Below are 25,615 nucleotides of genomic sequence, written 5' to 3' on the forward strand. Positions count from 1 at the left end.
ATTAATATTGAATGTGTGTGTGTGTGTGTGTTTTAAAAAAAAGATTCAAAAATGCTGATGTTTACTTACAAACCATCCAGAAAACCCAAAGTATATTGAATGCAATAATAAATTCATTTAGGCTGAGTTCTGAATCACATCTCCCATGGCCACAGGTCATGCTTGCTGGGGCTGATGGGAGTTGTAGTTCAGCAACATCTAGGGGATCAAAGGTTTTGTACCTACCTGGCCAATCGCAGTGTGGACAGCCTGATGACACCTTCTGTTTATGACAGCACAGTCTGCTGTCGGCCTCTCACCAGATGTGCAGCTTCACCACTGGCTGAGCTGGGGGCACTTCAGAAAGGCAACACCCCCCCAAAAAAAACCAGGCAGCGACCAATCTAGAATAAGACAAATGTCTCAGAGCCTTGGACTTGCCGATCAGAAGGTCGGCGGTTTGAATCCCCGCGACGGGGTGAGCTCCCGTTGCTCAGTCCCTGCTCCTGCCAACCTAGGAGTTTGAAAGCACGTCAAAGTTCAAGTAGATAAATAGGTACCACTCCAGGGGGAAGGTAAACGCCGTTTCGGTACGCTGCTCTGGTTCACCAGAAGCAGCTTTGTCATGCTGGCCACATGACCTGGAAACTGTACGCCAGCTCCCTTGGCCAATAAAGCGAGATGAGCACCGCAACCCCAGAGTCAGCCACGACTGGACCTAATGGTCAGGGGTCCCTTTACTTTTACCTTTACTCCTTCCACTGGATTCATCCTCACAATTGCACTGCCCAGTCACAGAGCTTACAGTCAAGCTGAACTGCATGGAAATTACCCTGGCAGTTTCCTCTTTCGCCAGCTTTCTGCTACAACTCATTTCCATGGGCTCATCTACCTGGTTAGGACATCAGCATGTAAGGCAGGGCTGAGGATACTTTGCGTTTCTGATTCATGTGCCAATGTTGGAATAAAAGAGCTATCAGGTAAGGTATTCTCTGTCTTGGGCTAGGAATGTGGCATTGGAAAGTTTCTGTGCGCCCATGTTCAGTCCACGTCTTCAGCGCCTGCTTGGGCTGGGTGACGGGAGCACCTTCACTGACTTTCTGATCACAGGAACGCAGGAACAGCAACACAACATTCCCGAGGAATAGGCCCTGGTGCCGTGGACTCACATTTGCTGATGTGAGCACCTCAAAAGCAGCAGAGTAATGGAAGCAAAGCTGTGGAGGTTTTGTAGGATGCCTAATTTATTTCTACTGATTAAACAAATAAAAGAACATAACAAACATGTATGAGAGAAACAGCTCTCATACTGCCATTCTGTCTCTAGAGTCCAGACAGATCAAAGAAAAAGCGCACAGTACTAGGGACGGAAGTCTGGAGGAGTAACCCCCTCCTTTCTCACAGACAGAAAGTAAAAACAAACATGATCTGGTGATCCTTGCAATGGGAGGGATGAAAATACTGACAGAAAGTACCTTGAGCTGTACTTCACGGCTAAGTTTGTGGGGCGGATCATGGTCCTTCAGTCCCCTACTGTGGAAAAAAGCAACAACCCATATAACTGTTGATATAGATACAGATAGGAATGAAACATGCAACAGTTCTGCTTGCAAAAAGTCATTTTTGCATCAGCATGTCTCCTGAAGAAACATCACACATTAGCCATAAACTCTTTACACCAGGCATAGGCAAACGTGGCCCTCCAGATGTTTTGGGACTACAATTCCCACCATCCCTGACCACTGGTCCTGTTAGCTAGGGATCATGGGAGTTGTAGGCCAAAAACATCTGGAGAAGAAGAGTTTGAATTTGATATACCGCTTTATCACTACCCTAAGGAGTCTCAACATCAAAAAAACAAAGATCATGGCCACTGGGCCCATCACCTCCTGGCAAATAGAAGGGGAAGAAATGAATCAAACCTCTCCATTCTTAAGGAAATCAGCCCTGAGTGCTACTGGAAGGACGGATCCTGAAGCCAAGGCTCCAATAGTTTGGCCACCTCATGAGAAGAGAAGTCTCCCTGGAAAAGACCCTGATGTTGGGAAAGATGGAGGGCACAAGGAGAAGGGGACGACAGAGGACGAGATGGTTGGACAGTGTTCTCAAAGCTACCAACGTGAGTTTGACCAAACTGCGGGAGGCAGTGGAAGACAGGAGTACTTGGAGTCCTCTGGTCCATGGGGTCATGAAGAGTCTGACATGACTAAAAGACTAAGCAACAACAAAATCATATCTTCTCTCAGGCTTATCTTTTCTAGGATAAACATACCCAGGCCCTTCAAGTGCTCCTCATAAGGCTTGGTTTCCAGACCCTTGATCATCTTGGTTGCCCAGCTCTGCACATATTCTGGGCACTATACTTCAGTTGATGCTACTTTGAAGATCATTCCCCCTCTTTTTTTTTTTTTGCTGCTGCTGCTGCCTCACACTCTTGACTCATTTAAGCTTGTCGTCTACTAAGACTCCTAGATCCTTTTTACATGTACTACTGGTAAGCCAGGTGTCTCCCATCTTAGATTTGTGCAGCTGGTTCTTCCTAAGTATAGAACTTTACATTTGCCCCTATTGAATATCGCTTTCTAAGTTTTAGCCCAGTTCTCCAATCTGTTAAGGTCATCTTGAATCCATATTCTGTCATTGGCTACCCCTTCTGGTTTGGTGCCATCTCCAAATTTGATGAGCATCTCCTCAATGCCTTCATTCAAGCCGTTTATAAAGACATTGAACTAAAGGTGAACTGAACTGAATCTCTCCCCCATTGCTACCTACATGTGCTTTGGATGAACCATATTGTGATCTGCAAAAGCGAAAAACGGAGGCGGGAAGCTTGGCTTTCTCCTGTGACTTCAGCTGAGCTGCAAACAGCAGCTCTGGCTTTTTACAGTGCGGTGATAAGCAGCAGTAGCAGCTGCTAATGTTTGCAGATCACGCTTCTGTGACAGTTACAAGAGGAGCCCTTATAAAACTGTTGGTGAGCCTCATAGGTCGTGTGCTTAACAGGGAGGCAATAAAAAACTCACACCCTTTTGTAACAGGATTGCCTCTTGGAGACTTTGAAAGCAAGCAGGAAGTAGCACTGCTCCCACTTGCAACTGGTATTCAGGGGCACAGCCATCCAGCGGCAGAGCATATGGCCGCGCTGCCCAGGGCGGGCATGCTTCAGAGGGGGGCGTGGCATGGAGGGTGCCCTTCCAGGCGCGGGATAGCCTCTAGGGTGCCCAGAGCGGCACATGCGCCCTGCAGCCGGGGGCGGAGTGAGCCTCCCACGGGGGCAGAGCGAGCTGCCTATGGTGGACATTTGGCGCGCTGCCTGCCAGTGACACCCAAGCTTATCCCAAGCTGTCAAAACGAAGGGGGCACAGCGGCACAGCTCCTCCCCTTACCCCGAAGTCTCAGGGTAGGCTTGGGAGTCGTGGGCGGGCAGTGCACTGAATATCACCCCCTCAATGAGAGCAACTGGGACAGTCTGGAAATGAAATGAAACCTACTTAATGTAGGCACAACAGTCCAGGTTGTGCCGTTAAATTAAGCCTGCCTTTACAACCATTTCCCCCTCCCTGTACGGTTCATAACATCAGAATCAGAAAGTATATCCGTACTTCAAAGTGTCTGACCTGTTTGTTCTAATCCGCAGTAAAATGAAGCCTATGCATATATAGAATTCTGACAATCCAAATGGTATCTTTATTTCTCAAGCATATTACAGATGCAGGCAGTATGTGAAGGTGGGACTTGATTTTTCCGGATTCTCTTCCAGGGAACCAAAATGCAAATCTCTCTTTACAGCCTCAGCAATACCCCAAATACATTTTGAGGCAACGCAGAAGGTTTCTCATCAAAAGGTTCTTCTGTTTCCATCTCTAGCAGTAGCAAAGGTAAAGGTACCCCTGCCCATACGGGCCCGTCGTGTCCGACTCTGGGGTTGTGCGCCCATCTAACTTAAGAGGCCGGGGGCCAGCGCTGTCCAAAGACACTTCCGGGTCACGTGGCCAGCGTCACAAGCTGCATCTGGCGAGCCAGCGCAGCACACGGAAATGCTGTTTACCTTCCCGCTAGTAAGCGGTCCCTATTTATCTACTTGCACTTTGACGTGCTTTCGAACTGCTAGGTTGGCAGGCGCTGGGACCGAGCAACGGGAGTGCACCCCGCTGCGGGGATTTGAACTGCCGACCTGACGATCGGCAAGTCCTAGGCGCTGAGGTTTTACCTACTCTAGCAGTATTCAGTGCTATTTTTTCTACGCTCCTGCAGCCATCATAGTGCATGGCCATTGTGACTAGCAGCCACTGACAGCCTTCTTCATGTGAAATGGCAAGGATGATAAAAGACGCTTTTTATCCAGTCTGGTTTGATTTCATAAAATATACAAATAGGGGAGCAAAGGGAGAGCCAGTGTGTCATAGCGGTTAGAATGTCGGACCAGGAGCTGGGAGACCAGGGTTCGAATCCCCACTCAGGCACAAAGCATTTCCCCTCCTCCTCTGTGTTTGTTGCCACCAGGGCTGTTTCTGCAGTTCGGCTTCAGAGAAAACCTCCGCTGTCTGGCTTGCTATCTTCTGCCGCCAGAACGGACGTGGTTAATCGTAGAATCATAATGGATTAATGTCATTAGTTACATAATCAATTTCAATGGAAAAGAACATCTAAAACAACACACAAAACAATGTAATTACTTAAGTAACCACTGCAAACCCAGAAAACGATGATAGCAAGCATTGCTTGTCTTCTCTCGCAAAATTTCCATTCCTGATCTCCGGCGAGCAGTCAGATTGCAGCAACATTTGCTGCTGTTTCCATCTCTGAGCGAACTCTCTGACATCCCTGTTTCAGATTCCTTCTCCCTCGCACTTTTCAAAAAGCTTCCACGCAGTTGCTAACTCTGCGAAAAAAATGTCATCTAGGCTTGCCCTTTGGTAGGTCGTAGAGCGCAATGTGCCTTAATCTAGAAGCCTAGCTAAATGGGCCTTTATAAGTCAGAGTGAAAAATATAATAAAGGGTCAGAGTGAAGTAACATGGTGCTTAAATCGCCTTCATTTCAATGAAACTTCCTCATCGAGGTCAGGACCTGTTTTATTGATGCCCTGTGTGACTCTCACAGCAGGCTGAACTTCAAATGCTGGTAGGTTTTTGTACTTACTTATCTCTATGTTGTAAAAAGTTTCAGCCCTTATATTGCAGGTGACTCACACATTTATGTCAAATATTTGCTAGATGTACAGTACATTTAGCAGTTGCATATATTTTATCTCTTTTTCGCTGCTGTTGATTTTTAATCATCTTTTGAACTTTTTTTAAAAAAATACTTGCACTAGATGGCTTTTTAATTGATCATTTTAATGTTTTATTCTTCTGTAAACTGCTTAGAGGTTTTTTCGTTACAACCAAGCAGTATATAAATATCGTTACACGAGAAATAAATAAAGAAAACACCAGATGTGCAACACTGCAGTCAGAAGCAAAGATAATAAAAAATTATCATGCTATCAGATTCCATTGCAAACCTCAGAACAAAGCCTATCTCATATTGGCTGATGAGGGTGCTTTATTTCTCCAAGATTCCATAAATGTCTCTCAGTTGTGCACAAAGCTGCCAAATATGTTTGTCTTCATTATGTGCCTTCTTTCTTTATTTGATGTAAAAATTGGGGTTTGGCCCTGAGCGCTCCTGGTTGCGGAGCCTGGCGCTACACTCACCTTCTGTAATCAATAAAAAAAGTAAAGGTAAAGGTACCCCTGCCCATACGGGCCAGTCTTGACAGACTCTAGGGTTGTGCGCCCATCTCACTCAAGAGGCCGGGGGCCAGCACTGTCCGGAGACACTTCCGGGTCACGTGGCCAGCGTGACATCGCTGCTCTGGCGAGCCAGAGCCGCACACGGAAACGCCGTTTACCTTCCCGCTAGTAAGCGGTCCCTATTTATCTACTTGCACCCGAGAGTGCTTTCGAACTGCTAGGTTGGCAGGCGCTGGGAGCGAGCAACGGGAGCGCACCCCGCCTCGGGGATTCGAACCGCCGACCTTTCGATCGGCAAGCCCTAGGCGCCGAGGCTTTTACCCACAGCGCCACCCGCGTCCCATGTAATCAATAAAGTTGTAGCCTAAATTCTGCCAAAAACCAAAACTAAAATTTGAGTCAAGTGTGACTTTATTTAGGGGGGAGGTCTCTGGGTCTGAACACACAACAGTTGCATTCACACTTTGTGTATCATTAAAGCATCATGGATATGTACTATAAGTGAAGTCTGTGAAGTGGGCTTAAAACCTTTGCGCGTGTAGGTCCCCAGGCCACCCCTCAAATAACTTCACACATAACACGTAATTTAGTTTTGGTTTTTTGGGCACTATTTTGGCCACAACTTTATTAAAATACAAAATCAGTGAGTGGTTGTTTAGACATTGGTTATGACTATCTGTCCCCCCGCCTGGGACAGAACTGGCATCCCGAGGTCCGATCGGTAGCCAGTAGAAGAGAAAGTCAAACTGGGGGGTCACCTGAGCTAAGCGTCGGACCCACGCCGCTCTCCCCAGCAGCTCCCCGAAAGCTTGCCTGCCCGGTCCTATAACAAGGATTCCCATAACAGGGATTGGGCGGCCCTGGTCCCATAACAGGGATTCCCATAACAGGGATTGGGCGGCCCTGGTCCCATAACAGGGATTCCCATAACAGGGATTGGGCGGCCCTGGTCCCATAACAGGGATTGGACGAAATCATGGCAAGCCCCAGGATTCCTTTAACGGAATTCCCTTCATCGCAATAGGAGGGGCAGGCACCGCCTGTTCAGCCCCCTCCACCACCAGCATATTATAACCAATGCCTAACCGCAACCTTACAAGTTGTGACGAATTGCAGAGTAGTAGGCAAAAACCAAATGGCACAGCCAATCACCAAATGGCAAAATTCCTACTAGGCCCCTGCGCCAAGGCAGACGACCCCCATGACAGGCAAAGCAAGGTCAACCGGAAAAGAGGGCGGGTGGGCGGGTGATCCGATGCACTCTGCAAAGAGAAAGAGAAACCAGAGTGCACCAATATTTAAAGACTATGGTCCCACCCACTCAATTTGCAACATACAATTTGCCCCAGCAACCCGGTTATCCAATCACAGATGCCAGGCAATAACTATTAACCAGCCTGGCAACAAGAGGCCTGGCCCGGTGGCCCACACCGCAACACGTGCTCTCATTTATTGGAGAACACGCTTTGCGCGTGTAGGTCCCCAGGCCACCCCTCAAATAACTTCACACATAACACGTAATTTAGTTTTGGTTTTTTGGGCACTATTTTGGCCACAACTTTATTAAAATACAAAATCAGTGAGTGGTTGTTTAGACATTGGTTATGACTATCTGTCCCCCCGCCTGGGACAGAACTGGCATCCCGAGGTCCGATCGGTAGCCAGTAGAAGAGAAAGTCAAACTGGGGGGTCACCTGAGCTAAGCGTCGGACCCACGCCGCTCTCCCCAGCAGCTCCCCGAAAGCTTGCCTGCCCGGTCCTATAACAAGGATTCCCATAACAGGGATTGGGCGGCCCTGGTCCCATAACAGGGATTCCCATAACAGGGATTGGGCGGCCCTGGTCCCATAACAGGGATTCCCATAACAGGGATTGGGCGGCCCTGGTCCCATAACAGGGATTGGACGAAATCATGGCAAGCCCCAGGATTCCTTTAACGGAATTCCCTTCATCGCAATAGGAGGGGCAGGCACCGCCTGTTCAGCCCCCTCCACCACCAGCATATTATAACCAATGCCTAACCGCCACACGAGCTCTAACGCTCGCCGCCAACCACTCACAAACCCAACCAGGAACCCAATTTAGTAGCCACCACATCCAGCCAAACATCATTCCCCAAATCGGAGAGGTGCACTCCATCTGCCCGGTAAAGGGCCTCAGCCTTAAAATTAATGTCTGGGTGCGAAATCACCAAACCACCCAGCTCCAATACCTTCACGCAAACAGCAGAGTTAATGCGCTTCCTGGCCCTTTCAGCGGCCTCCGGGCGGGAACACCGCGCCAGGTTTGCCTCTGCAACCGGTGAGACCAAATTATTCTCACTGAAGGTACTAAGGCTGCCAATGCCTCCAAATCCCTTTTGGATTGAGGTGCACAAAGCAAGGCAATCAATAGTTGCCACATCATTTTTTTCCCAGCTGCACCACTATGGCCATAGGGGGGGAGGTCTGAGAGCAGCCGGTGACCAATCAGCGGCATAAACTCTCCCCAAGACATTCCGCGTCTGGAAAACCATGACACTTGCACGTGCTGTGGGAGGCCGAGACACGCTCCCCTTGCAGACTGCCTCGCTCTGCTGCCAGCCCAATGAACGATGCTGTGTCCCACTATCCAGACGCGGACCAGCATGGGATCTACAAGGGTTGAAACAACAAGCATTAGTACCAAACTCAGCATTTTGTTTCGCACATAACCCTTGAAAGCATACGATTTCCATCTCCCCAAATCCTTGATCCTGGCAGCTGAGAAGCCCCAATGGGCTGCCATAGTCACTGCACCTATGCGAAGGAATGAGGAGCGAAACCAGAGGCCGAGATCCCACAAGCAGAGATGGCTTTACGTATGACTTATGTGAACTGGTGTCGCGCCAAAGGGTGACCATTTTATTGCATGAGTAGGGGGCTGTCCCCAGGAGGTCTCAAGGTCAAGTACTTCCTTACATCCTTGACTGGGAACGGCCCACCACCCCAGTCACTGGGAGGCGGACAACCTCCCCCCGACCCAGCTGGTCAGTTTGTGGAGTTGCGCACTACAAGTCTCAACTCCAAAAGGGAAACACATATATCCCGAAGGAGCAACCCACGAGAACCAGCAACTTCTAGAATCGAGCCAGCCCCCAGGGGAACGAAAAGCCAAATATTTCTAGTATACAATAACAGGGCAAGGGCTCACCTTATCTGTGACTGGAACCCCTATGATGGCAACGCTGCCCACTAGGTCTGACTTAGAGCTCCAGACACTTATGACAAGCTCCAAAGCAGATAAGGAAAAATCCAGAGGCAATAAGCCTCCAAACTCTCAGCCCCGTGCTGGCTCCAACACAATTTCCCCAACCCTCAGTACACCAAAATTACAATGGAATACTGAAAGAAGTCTCGTCTAGAACTAGAACCAGGAGACAAGTATTAACTTGTTGCGGATACTGCATAGGTCAAGATTGACCGGCTTCCTGCCTGCAGTCCTGTGAAGGCTGGAGCCTTTACCAACCTTCCGAGACCCTGCGCACGACACACTTTTAGGAGAGTCTCTGAAAAATTAAAGCTTTACTCCAGCAGACATTGCAGCGGACTGAATTCTGATAGTTTTAACAGTGCATCCGATCTGCAGCAGGTGGGTGAATTACTGCAGGTCCTGCTCAGAGAATGGAGGCAAGTTCCTCTGAATGGCCGAGGACTGCCAGCTAAACGCTAAGAAATCAGTCCAGGCCTTCTCATAAGACCTGAAAGCAGAAGGGGAAATGTAAGCTACTCCTCCTCTTAATTATCAATTGTTGCCAAAGCGCCACAGGAGCTCCAGAAAATCCGGCTATAGCTGAGCGTCCAGAGCCCAGGATCTGAAGCTCTCCAACTGAAATGGAAGGGGCAGCCTGGAACAACCACCCTGCATGCCAATTTTATTTTATTTTATTTTATTTTTTAAAACTGACCTAGCAATGATAGAATCTGACAAAGCAACATTTGCTATCAGAGGAAGTATTACAAGAATAACGTCCTTCACGGCAAACAGCTTTTCCACAGGCAAGCAGAGGTATGAGCAACGGTATCCAGCTAGCCCCCAAATACGTTAAAGGGGCAGTGGAGCCACTGTCCTATCCACTGGGAACACCCAGCTCCTCAGGGAATAAAAGGGGCATACAGTAAGCCTTAGCAGAGGCTGATGTCACATGAACCAGCCAGTAAGATAATCCAAATAATGGTACCCCCAGTTAAACGAGTCTTGACTCACAATGTTCAATCCAGAAAGACACTAAAGGACTTGAGTGCTGCACAGCCTATAGTGCAACCCATTGGCATCGCCTTATAAATGTAAGGACCATCCAATTAAAGCCCAACTACTTATAATCTAGAGGGTGAACCGGCAGCAGCCTAACAGCCAATTCAATATCGCATAATGTCAACCAGGCCCTCATCCAATTTGTTGGTAAGCTCAACTGCCTGATCCAAAGATGCATATTTCACGGAACAATTCCAGAGAGTCATTCACTGAGGTGCCTATGGGATGCGATAAATTATAAGGGGGATTATATGGCGCTTTCTTAGGGACGATCCCCAAAGGGGATAAATGAAAATAGGAATAGCAGGAGAATCAAGGGGATACCTCCATGCGTCCCAATGAAAGCTGCTTCCTAACCTTCTTACTTGCTACCACAGGTAGCTCTCTGACTGGCTTTGAGTTGCTGTGTTCTGACCCACTGGCTGAAAAGCCAGAGGAATCCCAAACCTTGGGAAAACCCTTCCCACAAGCACAAAACCATTGACCCATCTAGATAACCTTTTAGCCAGGCTTTCAAGGAAGATATTTTTATGGAAATATGGGTGAGAAGTATTGAGTTATTGCTTGCTAGTCGCCAGCCCCCACTTGGGCAGAATGCCCTGCCTTGAGTTGCCACCATGATGTGTAAATTTACAGGGCCAACGCCGGCCAGAAACCCTAAAAAGTCCCAACAAAGCTGCTGCCGAGCCAGCTTCCTGCATACAGCTTAAGGTTCTATTGCTCAGGGAATTTCCATTTGAAATGTGGAGCTGCGCAAGTGGTCCACATGTCCCCGGCCCTGCGATCCTAGCAAGCTGAGGGGATAATGGCAGCCCTGCATCTAACGTTCCCATAGTGAATTGCAATTTAAAGAATAGTGGGGTGGAAGGGACCCTGAGGATGATCTAGTCCACTCTCCCACAAAATAATAATAATAATAATAATAATAATAATAATAATAATAATAATGGTGATGATGATCTATTTGTACCCCGCCCATCTGGCTGGGCTTGCTCAGCCACTCTGGGCAGCTTCCAACAAAAGATTAAAATACAGTAATGCAGCAAACATTAAAGGCTTCCCTAAACAGGGCTGCCTTAGATGTCTTCTAAAAGTCTGGTAGTAGACATCTGATGGATTACCGGCACCATACGCTGACCAGCTGAGCTATCCAGGATGGTCCCTAGAGACCCAGGTTTGACATACCTGCAAGGAGGTGTAAGCATCATCCCTGCTCCCCTTTTCCCTGCTCCTGGATCGCCACCTCTGAAGACGCTTCCTTCTGGAAGAAGGCACCTAGGGCATCAGCAAGTCAACCTCTGCAGGAGAAGCAATCTCTGGAGGCATCTGCAAAGGCTCTGTCATAGTCTGCAAAAAACTAAATGTGAGGAACTGGTGAAACCAATGCTTTGTGCACCACATGGGGAAGCTATTCAGGCCGGAAACGCTGCCAGAGGCCATCAAATTCTAGGGCCAAGCGGGCCAAGCCCTAAGATCACCTGCTAGGCCAGACATAAATGTTTCCAATGAGTTAACAAACTCAAGGCAGCCCACCGCCTGTCCAGGTGCCCCTGTTTGCCCTTTAGAGGGAAGCACGCCCTCAAGAAACCCGAACTTCTTTTTGGGAGCAATATCACAAGTGGGCCGAACTACCAAGCAACAGAATAGTCCAAAAGGAGCAGCTTGTTATGTTATGTGATAAGAATGGCTAAGTGGGGGATATGAACCCTGTCTCCCAGGTCCTAGTCCTGCGCTCTAGCCACTAAGCCACAATGGCTCGTCTCTAAAATGGCAGTTGCCACTATCAGGGCAAACAAACTTGAAGAAAATAAACTTGTTCAGAAACAGCCTAGTTAAAGAGCATACACAGAGTGCTCACTGGAGGCACGGAGAGCCTCTGGCTCCACTCTGTCTGCCTAAGATATACATTAGCCACAAGTGAGCCTGCAAACAGATAAATTCTTATAGAGAAAGTGAGTCACATGCCACAGAGACTAATAACTGCTGAACTGCTAACTGTAGCAGGCTTAGACTTGAATGATATGTGCAGGCCGAGAAGGCCGTGAAGGCCTCCCTGCTTCTGATCTCTGCCTTTTTTGTCTCATTGCAATATTAAAGGAACTCAATATAGTGCTCCTGCCCAAGGCTAAATTAAAACTCGGCCAACAGCACTGCAATCACCCAAAATAAAGCCAACCTATGAGGATACTATAAACAAAAGTGATTCCAGGTAAGCTGGGAATTTACTGTACTGCTAACTGTAGCAGGCTTAGGCTTGAATGATATGTGCAGGCCGAGAAGGCCGTGAAGGCCTCCATGCTTCTGCTCTCTGCCTTTTTTGTCTCATTGCAATATTAAAGGAACTCAATATAGTGCTCCTGCCCAAGGCTAAATTAAAACTCGGCCAACAGCACTGCATGCAACCAAAATAAAGCCAACCTTTGGGGATACTATAAATGAAGTGATTCTAGCTAGGCTGAGAACAGCCCTGACTAGCCCCACAATTAAACAGGCAAAAATGGGGGAAACCTCTTTGCAAAAGAAAGCCCCTAATGGGGGCTCTCTCCCTATTGGGAAAGGCAAACCCAGGAGGATTATGCACAGGCAGCGCTCACAGGTACAGGGAGAATCTTCCCACAGGGCAGGGAAAGGGGTGGGGTGGGAAATCAAACCGGAAAAAAGGGGAATTAAATTAATTAAGGGACTAGAGAGGGGAATTAAATTAATTAAGGGACTAGAGAGGATTAAAAAGAAGGGGGGAAATAAAGAAATGTAACCAGACAATGAGACGATTGCTCCTGATCCGATGCACTCTGCAAAGAGAAAGAGAAACCAGAGTGCACCAATATTTAAAGACTATGGTCCCACCCACTCAATTTGCAACATACAATTTGCCCCAGCAACCCGGTTATCCAATCACAGATGCCAGGCAATAACTATTAACCAGCCTGGCAACAAGAGGCCTGGCCCGGTGGCCCACACCGCAACACGTGCTCTCATTTATTGGAGAACACGCTTTGTACAACTAATGACTGCATCTCAGGACTGTTTCAGCATAAAATACCAGAATTAGCCTAAACATGTATTTCCGCTGACTAAGTTTCCCAGACTTTCATAACACCATTACTGTTGACTTTCCCTTTGATTCAGAAGCTTCATTTTATTCTGACGCATGTGACAATATGCCTTGGGTTCTGATAAGTTCCCAAAACAAATACTTTCAATGATTAAACCCTCAGCAGGTGGGGCTTTCCTCTTAAGTCAGAATTGCTGGATGACAAAGAAGAAGAAGAGGATGAGGAGGAGGAGGAGGAAGAAGGTACTAAAAATTGGACATATATCAAAAATAAAGAATAGCCAATGTGGTGCTATCCTGGTTCCAATTTCTGGAATCTCCAGATAAGACTGGGAGGGTCCTCTGCCAGAAATTCTGCAGTCACTGTCAGTCAGTGCACACAATAGTGAGGTAGATGGGTCAGTAGTTTGACTCCGTATAAGGCAGCTTATATGCATGGGTGCTAATTTAGAATCGGTGACTACAGTTTAAATAGATACATCTCACCTCCTTAGGATATTATACCTGAGAACTGGAGTTAAGGCTGTACAGCCCTTCAAACAGAGCAAAGAGTCCCCTGCATATGGAACTCTCAAGTGGCTGTTGCCATCATGACAAAATGTCCATCTCACAGACACGAAACTGGCAGTTCTCAGAATCCCTCTCCCAAAACAACAGGTGAAACACCTACATGCAAGCAAAAACAAATGAAACACAGAGCAGAAACGGCAGAGAACAGCCCCCCAAAAGCAGGCAATCCTGCAAAAAAACCTCTAAAACTAAGAAAACAACAACCCCAAACCAACTCTATTTTTTAAAAAAAAAACACAACAAAAAACCCAACAACTTAAAAAATGGAGGGCTGGGGAACCTTGATGTGTGTCTGAGGGTGTCCACAGATTCTGTCCACAAGTGATACAGAATTTGAGAATATCTTCAAATTGAGAGCGGTCTTAGGTAAAATAGGACTCATGACCACCCCTTAATCCAACTAGAGTTTTTGAAAAAAAAATAAGCCCCAACCGTTGCAAACAAGTAGCCTGAAATGCCATCCCCCAAAAGACAACAAAATTCTTTTGCATAAACGAAAAACAAACAACAGAGTTATTGAACACTTAAAAATGTGAAGGGCATCATATCTTGATTTTCCAGGAACTGAGAATGGGAACTTTGACAAACAGGAAATCATTGAAATTGGAAATGGCAGCAGTGTATTCAGGAGATATCAGCCTTTACATTAGATATAAACAAGGAGTTCCCCTGTCAGATGACCATGGCCAGTGAGAGAACTTTCATACAGACACACATACACACACACACACATCTCACAGTCTGCTAGTATTGGTCAAGGCTGTACAAAAATGAAATACTACAGATTATTCAAAGTCTTGAAGCAACTGAGGATTTTCCTGCAGCTTGGCATTGGATAGGCTAAGCAACGGATCCTAAAGAACAACACTGTAAAATAGTGAGAACAGTGTATTAGACCCCATCAACGAAATGGTAAGGAAAAGAGTGGTTAAATTTATGGAAAGAAATGCTAGATATTCTAATTGAGATTACCTTGAGTGATGTGATACAAAATCCTATGGTATAATGGATTAATGTGAGAACCTTCCATAGCCTCACAGTTATGCTGATGCTCAGTTATATAGCTCAGTTCTCTCTCGCTTTGTGCAGATTTTTGGAAAGAGCATCTGAAAAGTCTTCATTTAAATTGTGCACATTTGGGATAAGTTTTTAATGGGAAATGGGGGAATCACCCATGTACACTAGGCTAGGGTTTAAATATTTTTCTTCTGTGTGGTTTTATTTTAATTCTGGACACTAGATGGCAATGTATTATTTTCTTTAAAAGCCATAGCTCTGGGATGTACGGGTTGTTAGGGGACGGGTTGTATCTCTGCCGGGGGACAAGTTGTGCTATTTCTGGGGTAGTTTGTTCAAAATTGGTCTTCCTCCCCCCTCCCCGCACTCACCTCTCACCTGCGGCTCCTTGAAGCTCTCAGCATGTGACAGTGGCCACATTCCGGGAATGGCTCAAGCAGGTAAGGTGGCGCTAATGGGTCTCAAACCCTTGGTGAGTCAGGGACTTCTGCATGTGAAAACAGGCTCCAAGGCAAGTGAGGAGCACCAGTTTGCTTCCTCTCCAAGGCCCATTGGATGGAGACAATTGTCACATTTTGTCACATGTTTGGACTTGCCTTGTCTAGGTTATTGGCTGATTTCTAATAAGACTGAAGCATGTCTGGAATTCACATACCGTCGCTTAAGTTATTGACTTTTAAGGAACATGATCTTCAGGTGATAGGGTTCTTCCAGCCCATTGTGATTCTGTCAATCTCCTCCCCCCCCCCTTCTGCAGTCTTCAACACCTTTGTCGTAGGATTCCTGGTGGTGGGAGCAATTTTTGGGTTCCTCTGCGCTGCAAGTTTTATGCTCCTCTTCACCTGCACAAAAAGCAAATGGCTACACAAGAGGAAAAAATTCCTCCCTCCAGGGATCTCAGACACAGCTTGCCTCCAACTTTTAGGGTGGTGTTATGTGTGCCGGCTTGGTTGCTCAAGAGCGAACAGGCAAGACTCCCACTGGTCTTTTCAAGGCTTTATTATCTGTCCAAAACATTCACTGTGCAGAGCGTCTCAATTCCATGTCTGCTCAGTCGCTAGCAGGATCTGGGAGTGGGCGGTCCTTAAACTTTCCCCAGCAGAGCAGTCTTTTGACCCCCATCCTACGCCTCCCCTCTCTGCGCTTATAAATCTTACTATTTACCAACTCTTAATTAGTGTTTTTGCAGCATGATTTTATTCTGTAATATGTAGGGTCAGTATAACCTTTGCTCCCAGCCTGTAATTCCCTTTTACAACTTTGAGAAACTTGCCTCCTGCTACTGCTATAAATCGGGGGGGGGGGGCTTGTCCAGGACAGCAGAAAGATAAACACTGCCAGAGTGCTTAGCCAGCTGGTTTCTGCCTGGCATGAAACATACAAGCATTTGCAAATATATCTTTAAGCTCATTTTAAAATACAGGCCTTGATCAGATGCCTCACCGCAACACCGAGACTGAGCAAAGCGAGGGGGAGGCAGGTCCCCCTTTGCCTACGCCCTCTCTGCGCAGTCGGTTTTGTTTAACAGAAAATAATACCATGTGCTTCCCATCACTTTCTAGCCATATTTTCCCAAGGTTTAAGGTATCCTGAGACAGTTAAAGGGCAATAAATTTTGGGAAGAGCTAATGGGAAAAGCAGCTGGCTGGGAAAGGGGGGGTGTAAAATGAAGAGGCTTCTTTTTACTGAGTTCCTTTTACTTTGCAAAGGCCTTTTCTTCTAAAAAGCTATCTATGTTATGTATGAGACTTGTTGGCTTTAATGATGCAAAGGATTTAGAAAGTAAGAAATGTTAGACTCTTATGTTAGATTCTTATTTCATTGATGGTGTGTGAGAATGTGAACCCAAGATCTCTGTTTAAGATAGAATTTAATACCATGAGCCATCTGTTTTAGCCATTTGTTTTGAAGGGGCAGCAGGGGCAAAAGGTGATCTGGTAATTAAGGTGCCTTGTCAAGGCAAATGTAAGATATATGGCTACTTGTCTGCCAGTTATGGATAGAAGGAAATCTAGCACTTTGTCTCCCATAAAAGGTAATAGGAAATGTGTGTATCTTTTATGATTGGTTCTAGCAAACAGCCAATAGGAATTTCAACCAGGCTGATTGGACAGAGGCAGCCAAAGGAGGAGCAAGGGGGCTGGGCTGAGGAAATATAACCACAAGCAGGGTGCTACAGCGGCTCTCTCTAGTATCCTCCGCCTCCTGCATCCCTTCCCCACTGGAGGTGTGGCTTCCCTCCTCACCGGCTGAAGAGCTGCTTTGCTCTTCGGAGGCTCCCTGTAACACAACTGCTCTTCCACCTCTCGCCTCTGAGCTGATGACAGTTCCCTGACAGGTGGCTATTTTTCCCAGTGAGATTGTGGCCCTGAAAGATGCACTTTTTGCATGGGAAAATCGTGCAAGATCACAACAACCAAAATGGCCGCCATTCTCTTATGTTAAATATATATATATATGATAGTGCTGGTTTTTCTGCTTACATCTGTTCTTAAATTTGTTTTTGATGTTTGGTTGTGTTTTATTGCTTTTAGACATTTTAAATAGGGTTTTATTTCATTTTATCTGTATTTTTTTAAATCGCAAAAGTGTTTGCCACCCTTTGGGAGGAAGGGCAGGCTGTGAACCAAATGAATGAATGAATGAATGAATGAACCTTGGCTGGGTTGGAGCAGAAGGAGAGTCACACACTGCAACAAAGGGGCATTAATTCTTCTTCATATGCTTCTTCCTAGCACTCACTACAATGATTGCAATGTCTGTGTATACAGGGAAATATACGAGCGATGTTCCTCTAGAGTTCCGTGGCTGGTCCTTCTACTTTGCCTGGGCTAGCTTCCCACTTTTCCTCAGAGCTGGTGAGTTCAAGCCAAAGGGGGTGGATGCTTGTGGATTTAGGATGGACTGTGTAGAGTTTGGACCTCTGTTGACTTTGAAGTTGTGGGTTTGAAATCTCCAACCCCTTGCAATAAAGAATGGACAAGTGGGTGGGGCCTTGAAGTCAACACCTACCAGCCAATGGGTGGTGACTGGAAACCTGATGTCTGCAAGGATTGGCTGTGCAATTGACTCCCCTGCGGTGATGGGGTGACTTCACAGCCGGTGGAGGGGTGGTGGTTTCATACCTGCTTCCTGCAGGGACCGATCCAGCCATTCTTCTACCTGTTCCACAACTGACCTCTCCTGAAATGCTAAATATGGAGAAGTAGGCAAGGTTTGGGAACAGTAGTGTCACAAACCAAGCTGGAACCCACACACAGTGAACGGACTAAGGTTAGATGGATGTATAAAGTTCAAATTGCTAACAAAAAGCTTGAGAAAGTTCCTTACTTTGACATTTACCAAATATAATCAACAACCGCATTCCCTTTACAGTCATACCTCGGGATGAATATGCTTCAGGTTGAGTGTTTTCTGGTTGTGCTCTGTGGCGACCCAGAAGTAACGGAACGTGTTACTTCCAGGTTTCACTGCTCGCGCATGCACAGACGCTCAAAATGACGTCACGTGCATGCACAGAAGTGGCAAAACATGACCTGCGCACATGCAGTCGCGCAGTCGCATCTTACATTCCTTTCAGGATGCGAATAGGGCTCCAGAACGGATCCTGTTCGCATCCAGAGGTACCACTGTATATAATTTTGAGGTGCAAATGCTGTTGCTTATGTAGCCAAAAAAACACTTTGGGTGGGTGGGTGGGGGTAACTTTGACAGAAGTATAAAAAATATTGAGGGGGGAAATTAAAGGGGCCTTCTCAATAGTGGCACCTTGCCCTGTGGAACACCCTCCCATCAGATGTCAAAGAGAGAAACTATTATACAGCTTTCCATAGACATCTGAAGGCAGCCCTGTATCAGGAAGTTTGTAATGTCCGATGTTTTGCTGTGTTCTGTCATATTCTGTTAGAAGCCTCCCAGAGTGGCTGGGGTAACCAAGTCAGATGGCCTGGGTACATGTAATAAATTATTATTATTATTATTATTATTATTATTATTATTATTATTAAACCAGTGGCCTGGGGTTCTCCCATCTCTGGTGTAAATGCTTTCCTATATTTGGGGACAGTGTCCAATCTCCCTCGGATTCTGCTTCTCTTCGTTCATTTGTCCTCTCTTTCTCTCCCACAGCAATCGTGACAGTGTTGTACCAGAAGTTGCACGAAACCGAAGAATGAGAAGAGAGCCTTGCAGCAAACTCTGTCAGAAACCTAGCGTGAACGTCTTTGAACTCGGCAAGAGGGAATAAGGCGGAAAACCTGACCTCTTACAGCATGGACTACAAACACAGCGTCCGTATCTGAATTTCCCTGGAGATTTGTGGCATTCCAAATTACTCGGTGCTGTTTCCAAGGTGGAATAAAGCCACTGGGAATCCTCTACCATTATATTTTGGAGAGTATGGTGTACGCACATTGAGTCCCTTTAGATTATTTGTGACTTCCAGAACAGCTGCGCTACTAGCACACCTGTTTGCGTTAATTAAAACACTGTGAAAAATAAACTGCGAATTTATTTCATTTAAGGTCTTTCTACTCCACATTTTGCAGCAGAGCCTGATGATGGCTTGTAGTGTAAGCATTAAAAATATAATGTGTTTGCTTGTTTGTTTGTTTATCTGATCTAACATGCCCACCCTTTGCACAGGCCATCGGGTGGGGAAGGTTCACAATAAGATCAAGTTGATATATCCCATTTTTATACAGAAACTACTTAAGGTACCTTTTAATAGGATAACAACATGAACAACAAACTAGAAAAGGTGTGGCAGCAACAGGGCCAGCCTGATGTGTAAGAGGAATTCAAAAGGGTATGGCCTCACTAAAGGCCTGATTCTGACATCACACAGAATTTCACATTGCATACCCACTTTGCCATTTCTCCTTACTCTGGTTAATGAAAAACTTGCACTTTGCACCAAGGTAATGGCTGCTTGTTCGCAAGGGGTGTGGTCCATCTGTAATGATGCATTTGCATCGAAAAGTTTTTCTCCAGAGCCCAGCTCAGCTTCCAGAGACCTCCAGCAATGTGGCAGATCCTTCTCCTGCTCAGCAGTCTAGGCTGCTGCTTGCTTGGTTCCGCAATGCTAATTGCTTCTGTGTGTACCACTAACTGGATTATTCAGCCCACCATGTTCGGCTATTACTATGAAGGGCTCTGGAACTTCTGTATAGCAGAGCAATGTATGAGTCTGCATCGAGATTGGGGTAAGTCTTTCTCTGGTGGCCAGTATGCTAAACTCTCGATGGATGTGGCTGGGCTGTTGTTACCAGATCAAGGCCGGCTCACTGATGAGGCAAGGCAAGGTGCCCACCTTGGGTGCAGAAGCGAAGAGGTGGCACCCACCACGCCTCCACCTGCCACCCTGCCACCTCCATCCCTGTACCAGATACTGTTCCTGTGCTTTTCACAGCAGCTTAATCTATATTCATCCAGAGTCCATAATGCTTATCTCTAGCCTGTGAAAAAGACATTGCTTGTTAACTCAGATGTGGCCAGCCTCTGGCCCTCCAGATGTTGTGGACTCCAGCCAGCATGGACAACGATCAGGGATGATGAGAGTTGTGGCCCATCAACATCTGGAGAGCCACGGGTTCCCATCCCGTGGGGGAACACAGCCAGAGCTGTGGGGTATAAATAATAAATTATTATTTTGAATTATGGTGCTGGAGGAGACTCTTGAGGGTCCCATTGACTACAAGAAGATCAAACCTATCCATTCTGAAGGAAATCAGCCCCGAGTGCTCACTGGAAGGACAGATCCTGAAGCTGAGGCTCCAATACTTTGGCCACATCATAAGAAGAGAAGACCCCCTGGGAAAGACCCTGATGTTGGGAAAGACTGAGGACACAAGGAGAAGGGGACGACAGAGGACGAGATGGTTAGACAGTGTTCTCTAAGCTACCAACATGAATCTGACGAAACTGCGGGAGGCAGTGGAAAACAGGACTGCCTGGTGTGCTCTGGTCCATTGAGTCCTGAAGAGTTGGACACGACTAAACAACTAAACAACAACAAAAGTTATAACAATACCAAATACATATCCATATACAGAGATTTCTCTACACAGGGGGTAATGGTAGAAGGCAAGCATATCTGATTTTCCAGTATTACTAATTCACTGTTGCTTCTCTTTTGCAGTGTACAAAGTGTTTGTTTTAGGATTCCTGAACGTGGGAACATTTTCTGGATTCTTGTGCAACCTTCTTACTCCACTCTTGTGGGTGTGTGGAAAGAAGGAGCAGATACGAAGGGCTACCTTCAACTCAACTTTCCTGTCAGGTATTGCAGATACAGAACACCCCCCTTTCAAACTACTCCGATTTTTCTAATATAGCCACGGGTCTTTAAGTATCAAGAATATGATACTTAAGAGCCACTAAGCTCAAACCAGATCCATAAAATTGTTCCTGTTTTGCCCTGCAGTGGAGGGCAGGACCCAAACCAATGGCTTCAAGTTACAAGAAAGGAGATTCCAGCTAAACACCAGAAAAAACTTTCTGACAGTAAGAGTGAATGAATGAATTTACTTTATTACGGTCATAGACCAGCATAAGAAAAACATCTAAATAAATAGCATAGCAGTATCAATCTAAGCAAATAATTATTAAATAAATGGGAGCAAGAACCATACGTAGATTTAAACATATACATAGAATACTTAATTAAGCATAGATAATGAGTGAGTAAAAACTGATAAGAAAAAATAAAAGATCAGTCAACACAGCTATATGGGGTGGGCTTCAGAAGTGCGTGTCTAACAATATGGGCCTTCAGTTTAGGACTGAGTTGTAGCATAGACCGTTCTTCGTCAGATATCTATCATGGCAATCTGGAAACAGTGGCTCATGTTCTCCTGTCCTGTCCCCTTTATAAAGATCTGAGGAATGAGATCATCACCCCACTCTTACTTACCATCCCAGGCCGGCCATCTGCGGCCACATTGTTCTTTCTTTCATCAGATCAAAATGATCAGACAACAGCGAAGGTTGCTAGGTTTATCGAGGGTGCAATGAGATTAAGGGCCACTATCTGAACGATAATCTTGGGCATCTGATTGCCCTTTTTACCCATTGCTGTCTTTTTAATTGTATATATTGCTTGTTTTATATTGCTATGGCCATTGGCTAATGTGAATAAAGTTTATCTATCATCTATCATGGCAGCACAAAATCTGGTGACTAAAAATGTGTGTGATGGCCTGGGATTCAGACTCAGACGTGGAATCTGAGGAATCCCAGCCTGCACAGGAGTTCCCACCTCCAGAACCAGCTGAGCTGGGGCTGGGGCTTGAGCCTGAAGGGTCCTCACCTGTGCTGGATCCTCAGGTGCAGGCACCAGCTGAGTCTGCTCTGGCCCCTGAGGTGATGGAGGGCCCACTGCCTGCAGGTGCTTCACTCTCAGCCCCGTCAGGGGAAGAGGATGTTGCCTCTGGGTCTGGTAACCCTCCAGCCTCTCCTGAGCTGCAGAGGCTCAGGGCAGAGAGGCAGAGGGAACTACGTTCCTGCTGGAGGAGTGCTCGCCTCCTGGCCAGGAGAGGCGAGTCACCTGCAGACCGGGGCCGCCCTATGCCTCGGGGCAGATAAAAGGCAGTCAGTCCCAGTCCCAGGTTGCGGGAGCAACGTTGTTGCTCGCCTGTTCCTGCCTGCACCCTGTCCTACTCTTCTGCCAGAGTTCCTGACCCCACCTGACTCCCTGCCTTGGACCCAGCTGCAGCTTTGATGGACAGCCTCCATACCACACCATTGACTTTAGACTGGACTCGGACCTCACCTCTCAGTAGCTCCCAGGACCAGCACAATGTGACTTCTAGGGTCTTGTCCTGTAGTAATAGGGAGATGTTGTGTTGTTCTGAATGCCCAGGAAATTTATATAAAATGGGTTGGATAAACCTAGTTCAAATGTCTATATAATACTGGCAATGAAGGAGGGCATGCTCCGTTGTTTCCTGCTGCCCTGACCCACATGGGCATTTCCTCTCCTCATATGGTATCTTCCTATAGCAGCTTTCCTGAACTGCTGAAGGGATGGCCTGACAAAGTGAAAGCCCTTCGTTGTTTTGGTATTTTGAGATTAGCTATGTGTGGCATTTGGGAAGTCAAGTATCTTCTAGTTTCGCTAATTTAAATTTTTTTGGGGGGGCAGTAACAGGTGTTTGACAGTGGAACAGAGTCCCTTGGGAAGTTGTGGACTCTCATTTGATTTTAAGCAGAGGTTGGATGGCTTTAGTTGAGATTCCTGCATTGCAGGAGTTTGGACCAAATGGCTCTTGGGGTCCTTTCCAACTCTACAATTCTATGATGAGCCCACCAGGCTCAGTATAGCTCAGTTACACTGTTAAAAACAAATTGATCAAAAGACCCAAGTGAATAACATCAACAGCTGTAAGAATACCTTCTAAGCTAGAACCACAGATCAAAATGCACATCGACCTGCCTGGGTAGGCTTCCCTAAGCAGAAAAGTTTTTAGGAGTCTGCTAAATATTTCTACCCAGCTTTTCAGGTGAGATTGGCTCAACAGGGTGAGGTAGTGGTGGGGGTAGGTAATAGTGCATCTGACAGCTGGCTTTGGCAAGAGTCACTATTGACATGCTTCCGTTTGCTCGTTCCTAGTGGTTACTACGTTGATTGGAATGAGTGTGTACACAGGAAAATACACTCGGAGTACACCTCTGGAATACCGTGGGTGGTCCTTCACCTTGGCCTGGTGTAGCTTCTCCCTTTACCATGTTGCTGGTGAGTGCAACTAGCAGAAATAGCCAGGAGACTGAGGTTTGCTTCCGTTCCAATAGCAGGAGTTCCTCCCCACCCCACCCCCCAGCATTGCATCTGTTATTGTTTTCTGGGATGCTCGATCACTGTATCCCAGGAGGAATCAACATGGAGGCCTCCATAGGTTGTGGACTTCAACTCCCATCATCCCTGATGGTCTAGCATGATGCCTGGGTCTGATGGGAGTTGTAGTCCAAATCCTCTGGGTGGCACTACAACAGCTACTTCAGCTATAAACAAACTTGGTTCTCTTACTTGCTTGTTATGTGGAGTCATGGGAAAGGCAGCACAGGGAAAGATAGAAACAGATTATGGCGGTAAGCATATCACTTGACGTCAACTGCACTTACTTTGGAGTAAATATGCTGTGGATGAGGCTGCCAATTTATTTTCTGTTAGAAGAACGGAAGAGAGATCAGTGGCGAAACACCCACTGTGTATGCAAAATGTCCCAGATTCAATAGCCCCCAATAGCTGCTTATGTTGGGGGAGGGAAGAGAGAGAGTCTGCATTTCCAAAAAAGGAATAAAACATGGCCCAGATTTGAATAAAAATTGCATGTGTGAATATATGGCAAGGGAGGGGGAAGGTATGGTAAAAAGGAGTGTAAGAAATCTAATAAATAATAATAGATTCTTTCATTTTTAAAGTAATTTTTATTGGTTTTCATAGATGTGCAACAAAATGTAACTAGATAACTAAGCTTAACATAATCTCGCCAGTGACCAGTTTTCATGTCTTTATAATATTTGTTCCTCTTTTAGCTTTCCTTCGGGTTTCTCCCTTGTTGTTCGGTCAGGGTTGTGTGGATACCTCCATCTTCCAGAAGTCATCTCCTCCAACTGAAGTATCAGCAATTACCAATGGTCACGACAACAAGATTTGTAGTAATGAGGTTGATAAAATATCTTCCACGTAGACCCTTTTGGTTCATATATAAAATAAGTGGCCACCAGATGGAATAAAAGGATTCATTTTCCCATTTTCCTTTCAGCACTATTACATTATCGGTAATTTTCTAAGCTATGGCCAGCTTCCATACATTTCTACACCACAGGTCTACTCCCAAATCCTGTAGATTTCAACACGTTTTGGCAATGGATAGCCTTGCTGCAACAAGCAAAATTTCAGGAGTTCTCTTGTTTTAATAGACATATTGGACCTTCAGAAATTGACAATGAACACAACTGTGGGGTAAATCAATTTCTTCCTGTGAAATATGAGAAATTTCTGAGTATATCCCCCTCAAAAAAATTGTATTGTTGATGTCAGGGACTGGGCAGAGGAGGAATGGTGGAGACCGCCTCCCCAGCCTGACCCTTCCAGAGAAGAAGACGACAGTTCAGAATTACAACAGGGGTTTGAGGGAGGTCACAGCTCAGATGAAGATGAAGGGGAAAGTTGGGAAATAATGGCAGACGAGGAGGCGACAGAGCCGGAGCAGTAGGTTGACATCACTAGAAAGCATTCCAGACCCACCATCTCCCAGAACCTGGCGAGCCTTAAAAGTAGGAGAGTAAGGAGTTCAAACACAGATGGCCCTCAGTACCACCCATAGAAAGGATGACAAATGAGGAAGTGGGGGAGAAGGGGAGATTTACCCAGGACAACACCATTATTCCAAGAGGCAGCATTTCCAATCCTCTCTGTGTGAATATTGAATAAAAAGCAATTGATAAGAACTTTTGTTTGTCTTATCTGTTCCTGGCGACCTGCCTTGGGGGTTGGATCCACTGACGACTGACGGTTGGGCAGCCCCACCGCAAGTGGTGGTACGATTGCAATCTCTGCACCATGTTGATACTGTTCCAGAAGTAATATGGCACAACTGCACTGGTGTTCTATAGATGCAAGTGGAGAAACAGCCACTACATAGTAAATAGAAATACAATATATCTGACCATAGTGAGGAGGGCAGTGACCAGATGAGCTGTGTAAACTTGTTCAATTTACTGTTGAAAGCACTCACTGTGAATGGGCAGCTTCAAGCCCTCCTCCTCACTTTCCTTTCATAGTGTTCTTTAAAAAAAAGTGAAGCAAATAAATTAAATCCATACAATAACAATAATAGTGTTCTTTAAATTTAAAGCCATCTTGAACTGGTCAGCCTTCAAAACAGAGGATATCTTCAAACAGAGCAACTGTATTCTGTGGCGTAGGACATGCAGCAATCCTGTCCCCACCACCAAAAGAAACACAGCTAACAGGATTTGGA

General features: G+C 46.1%; 1 protein-coding gene and 1 long non-coding RNA gene across 2 annotated transcripts; both read left to right on the plus strand.

Annotated features, from left to right (window-relative positions):
* Positions 1–16,893: 16,893 nt before the first annotated feature.
* LOC310684917 lies at positions 16,894–19,351 on the plus strand. The gene is made up of 3 exons (XR_014514964.1): positions 16,894–16,968; positions 17,366–17,488; positions 18,759–19,351. It is a non-coding gene; the product is annotated as an uncharacterized lncRNA (long non-coding RNA).
* Positions 19,352–19,564: 213 nt separating this feature from the next.
* Positions 19,565–25,082, plus strand: LOC310684731 (uncharacterized protein). The gene is made up of 4 exons (XM_083456223.1): positions 19,565–19,834; positions 20,770–20,910; positions 23,242–23,364; positions 24,165–25,082. The coding sequence occupies exons 1-4, from the start codon at positions 19,654–19,656 to the stop codon at positions 24,317–24,319; spliced, it is 600 nt and encodes a 199-aa protein (XP_083312349.1). The 5' UTR covers positions 19,565–19,653; the 3' UTR covers positions 24,320–25,082.
* The last annotated feature ends 533 nt before the right edge of the window (positions 25,083–25,615 follow it).

This window comes from Podarcis tiliguerta (assembly GCF_965153285.1).
Source record: "Podarcis tiliguerta genome assembly, chromosome: 8".
NCBI lineage: Eukaryota > Metazoa > Chordata > Lepidosauria > Squamata > Lacertidae > Podarcis > Podarcis tiliguerta.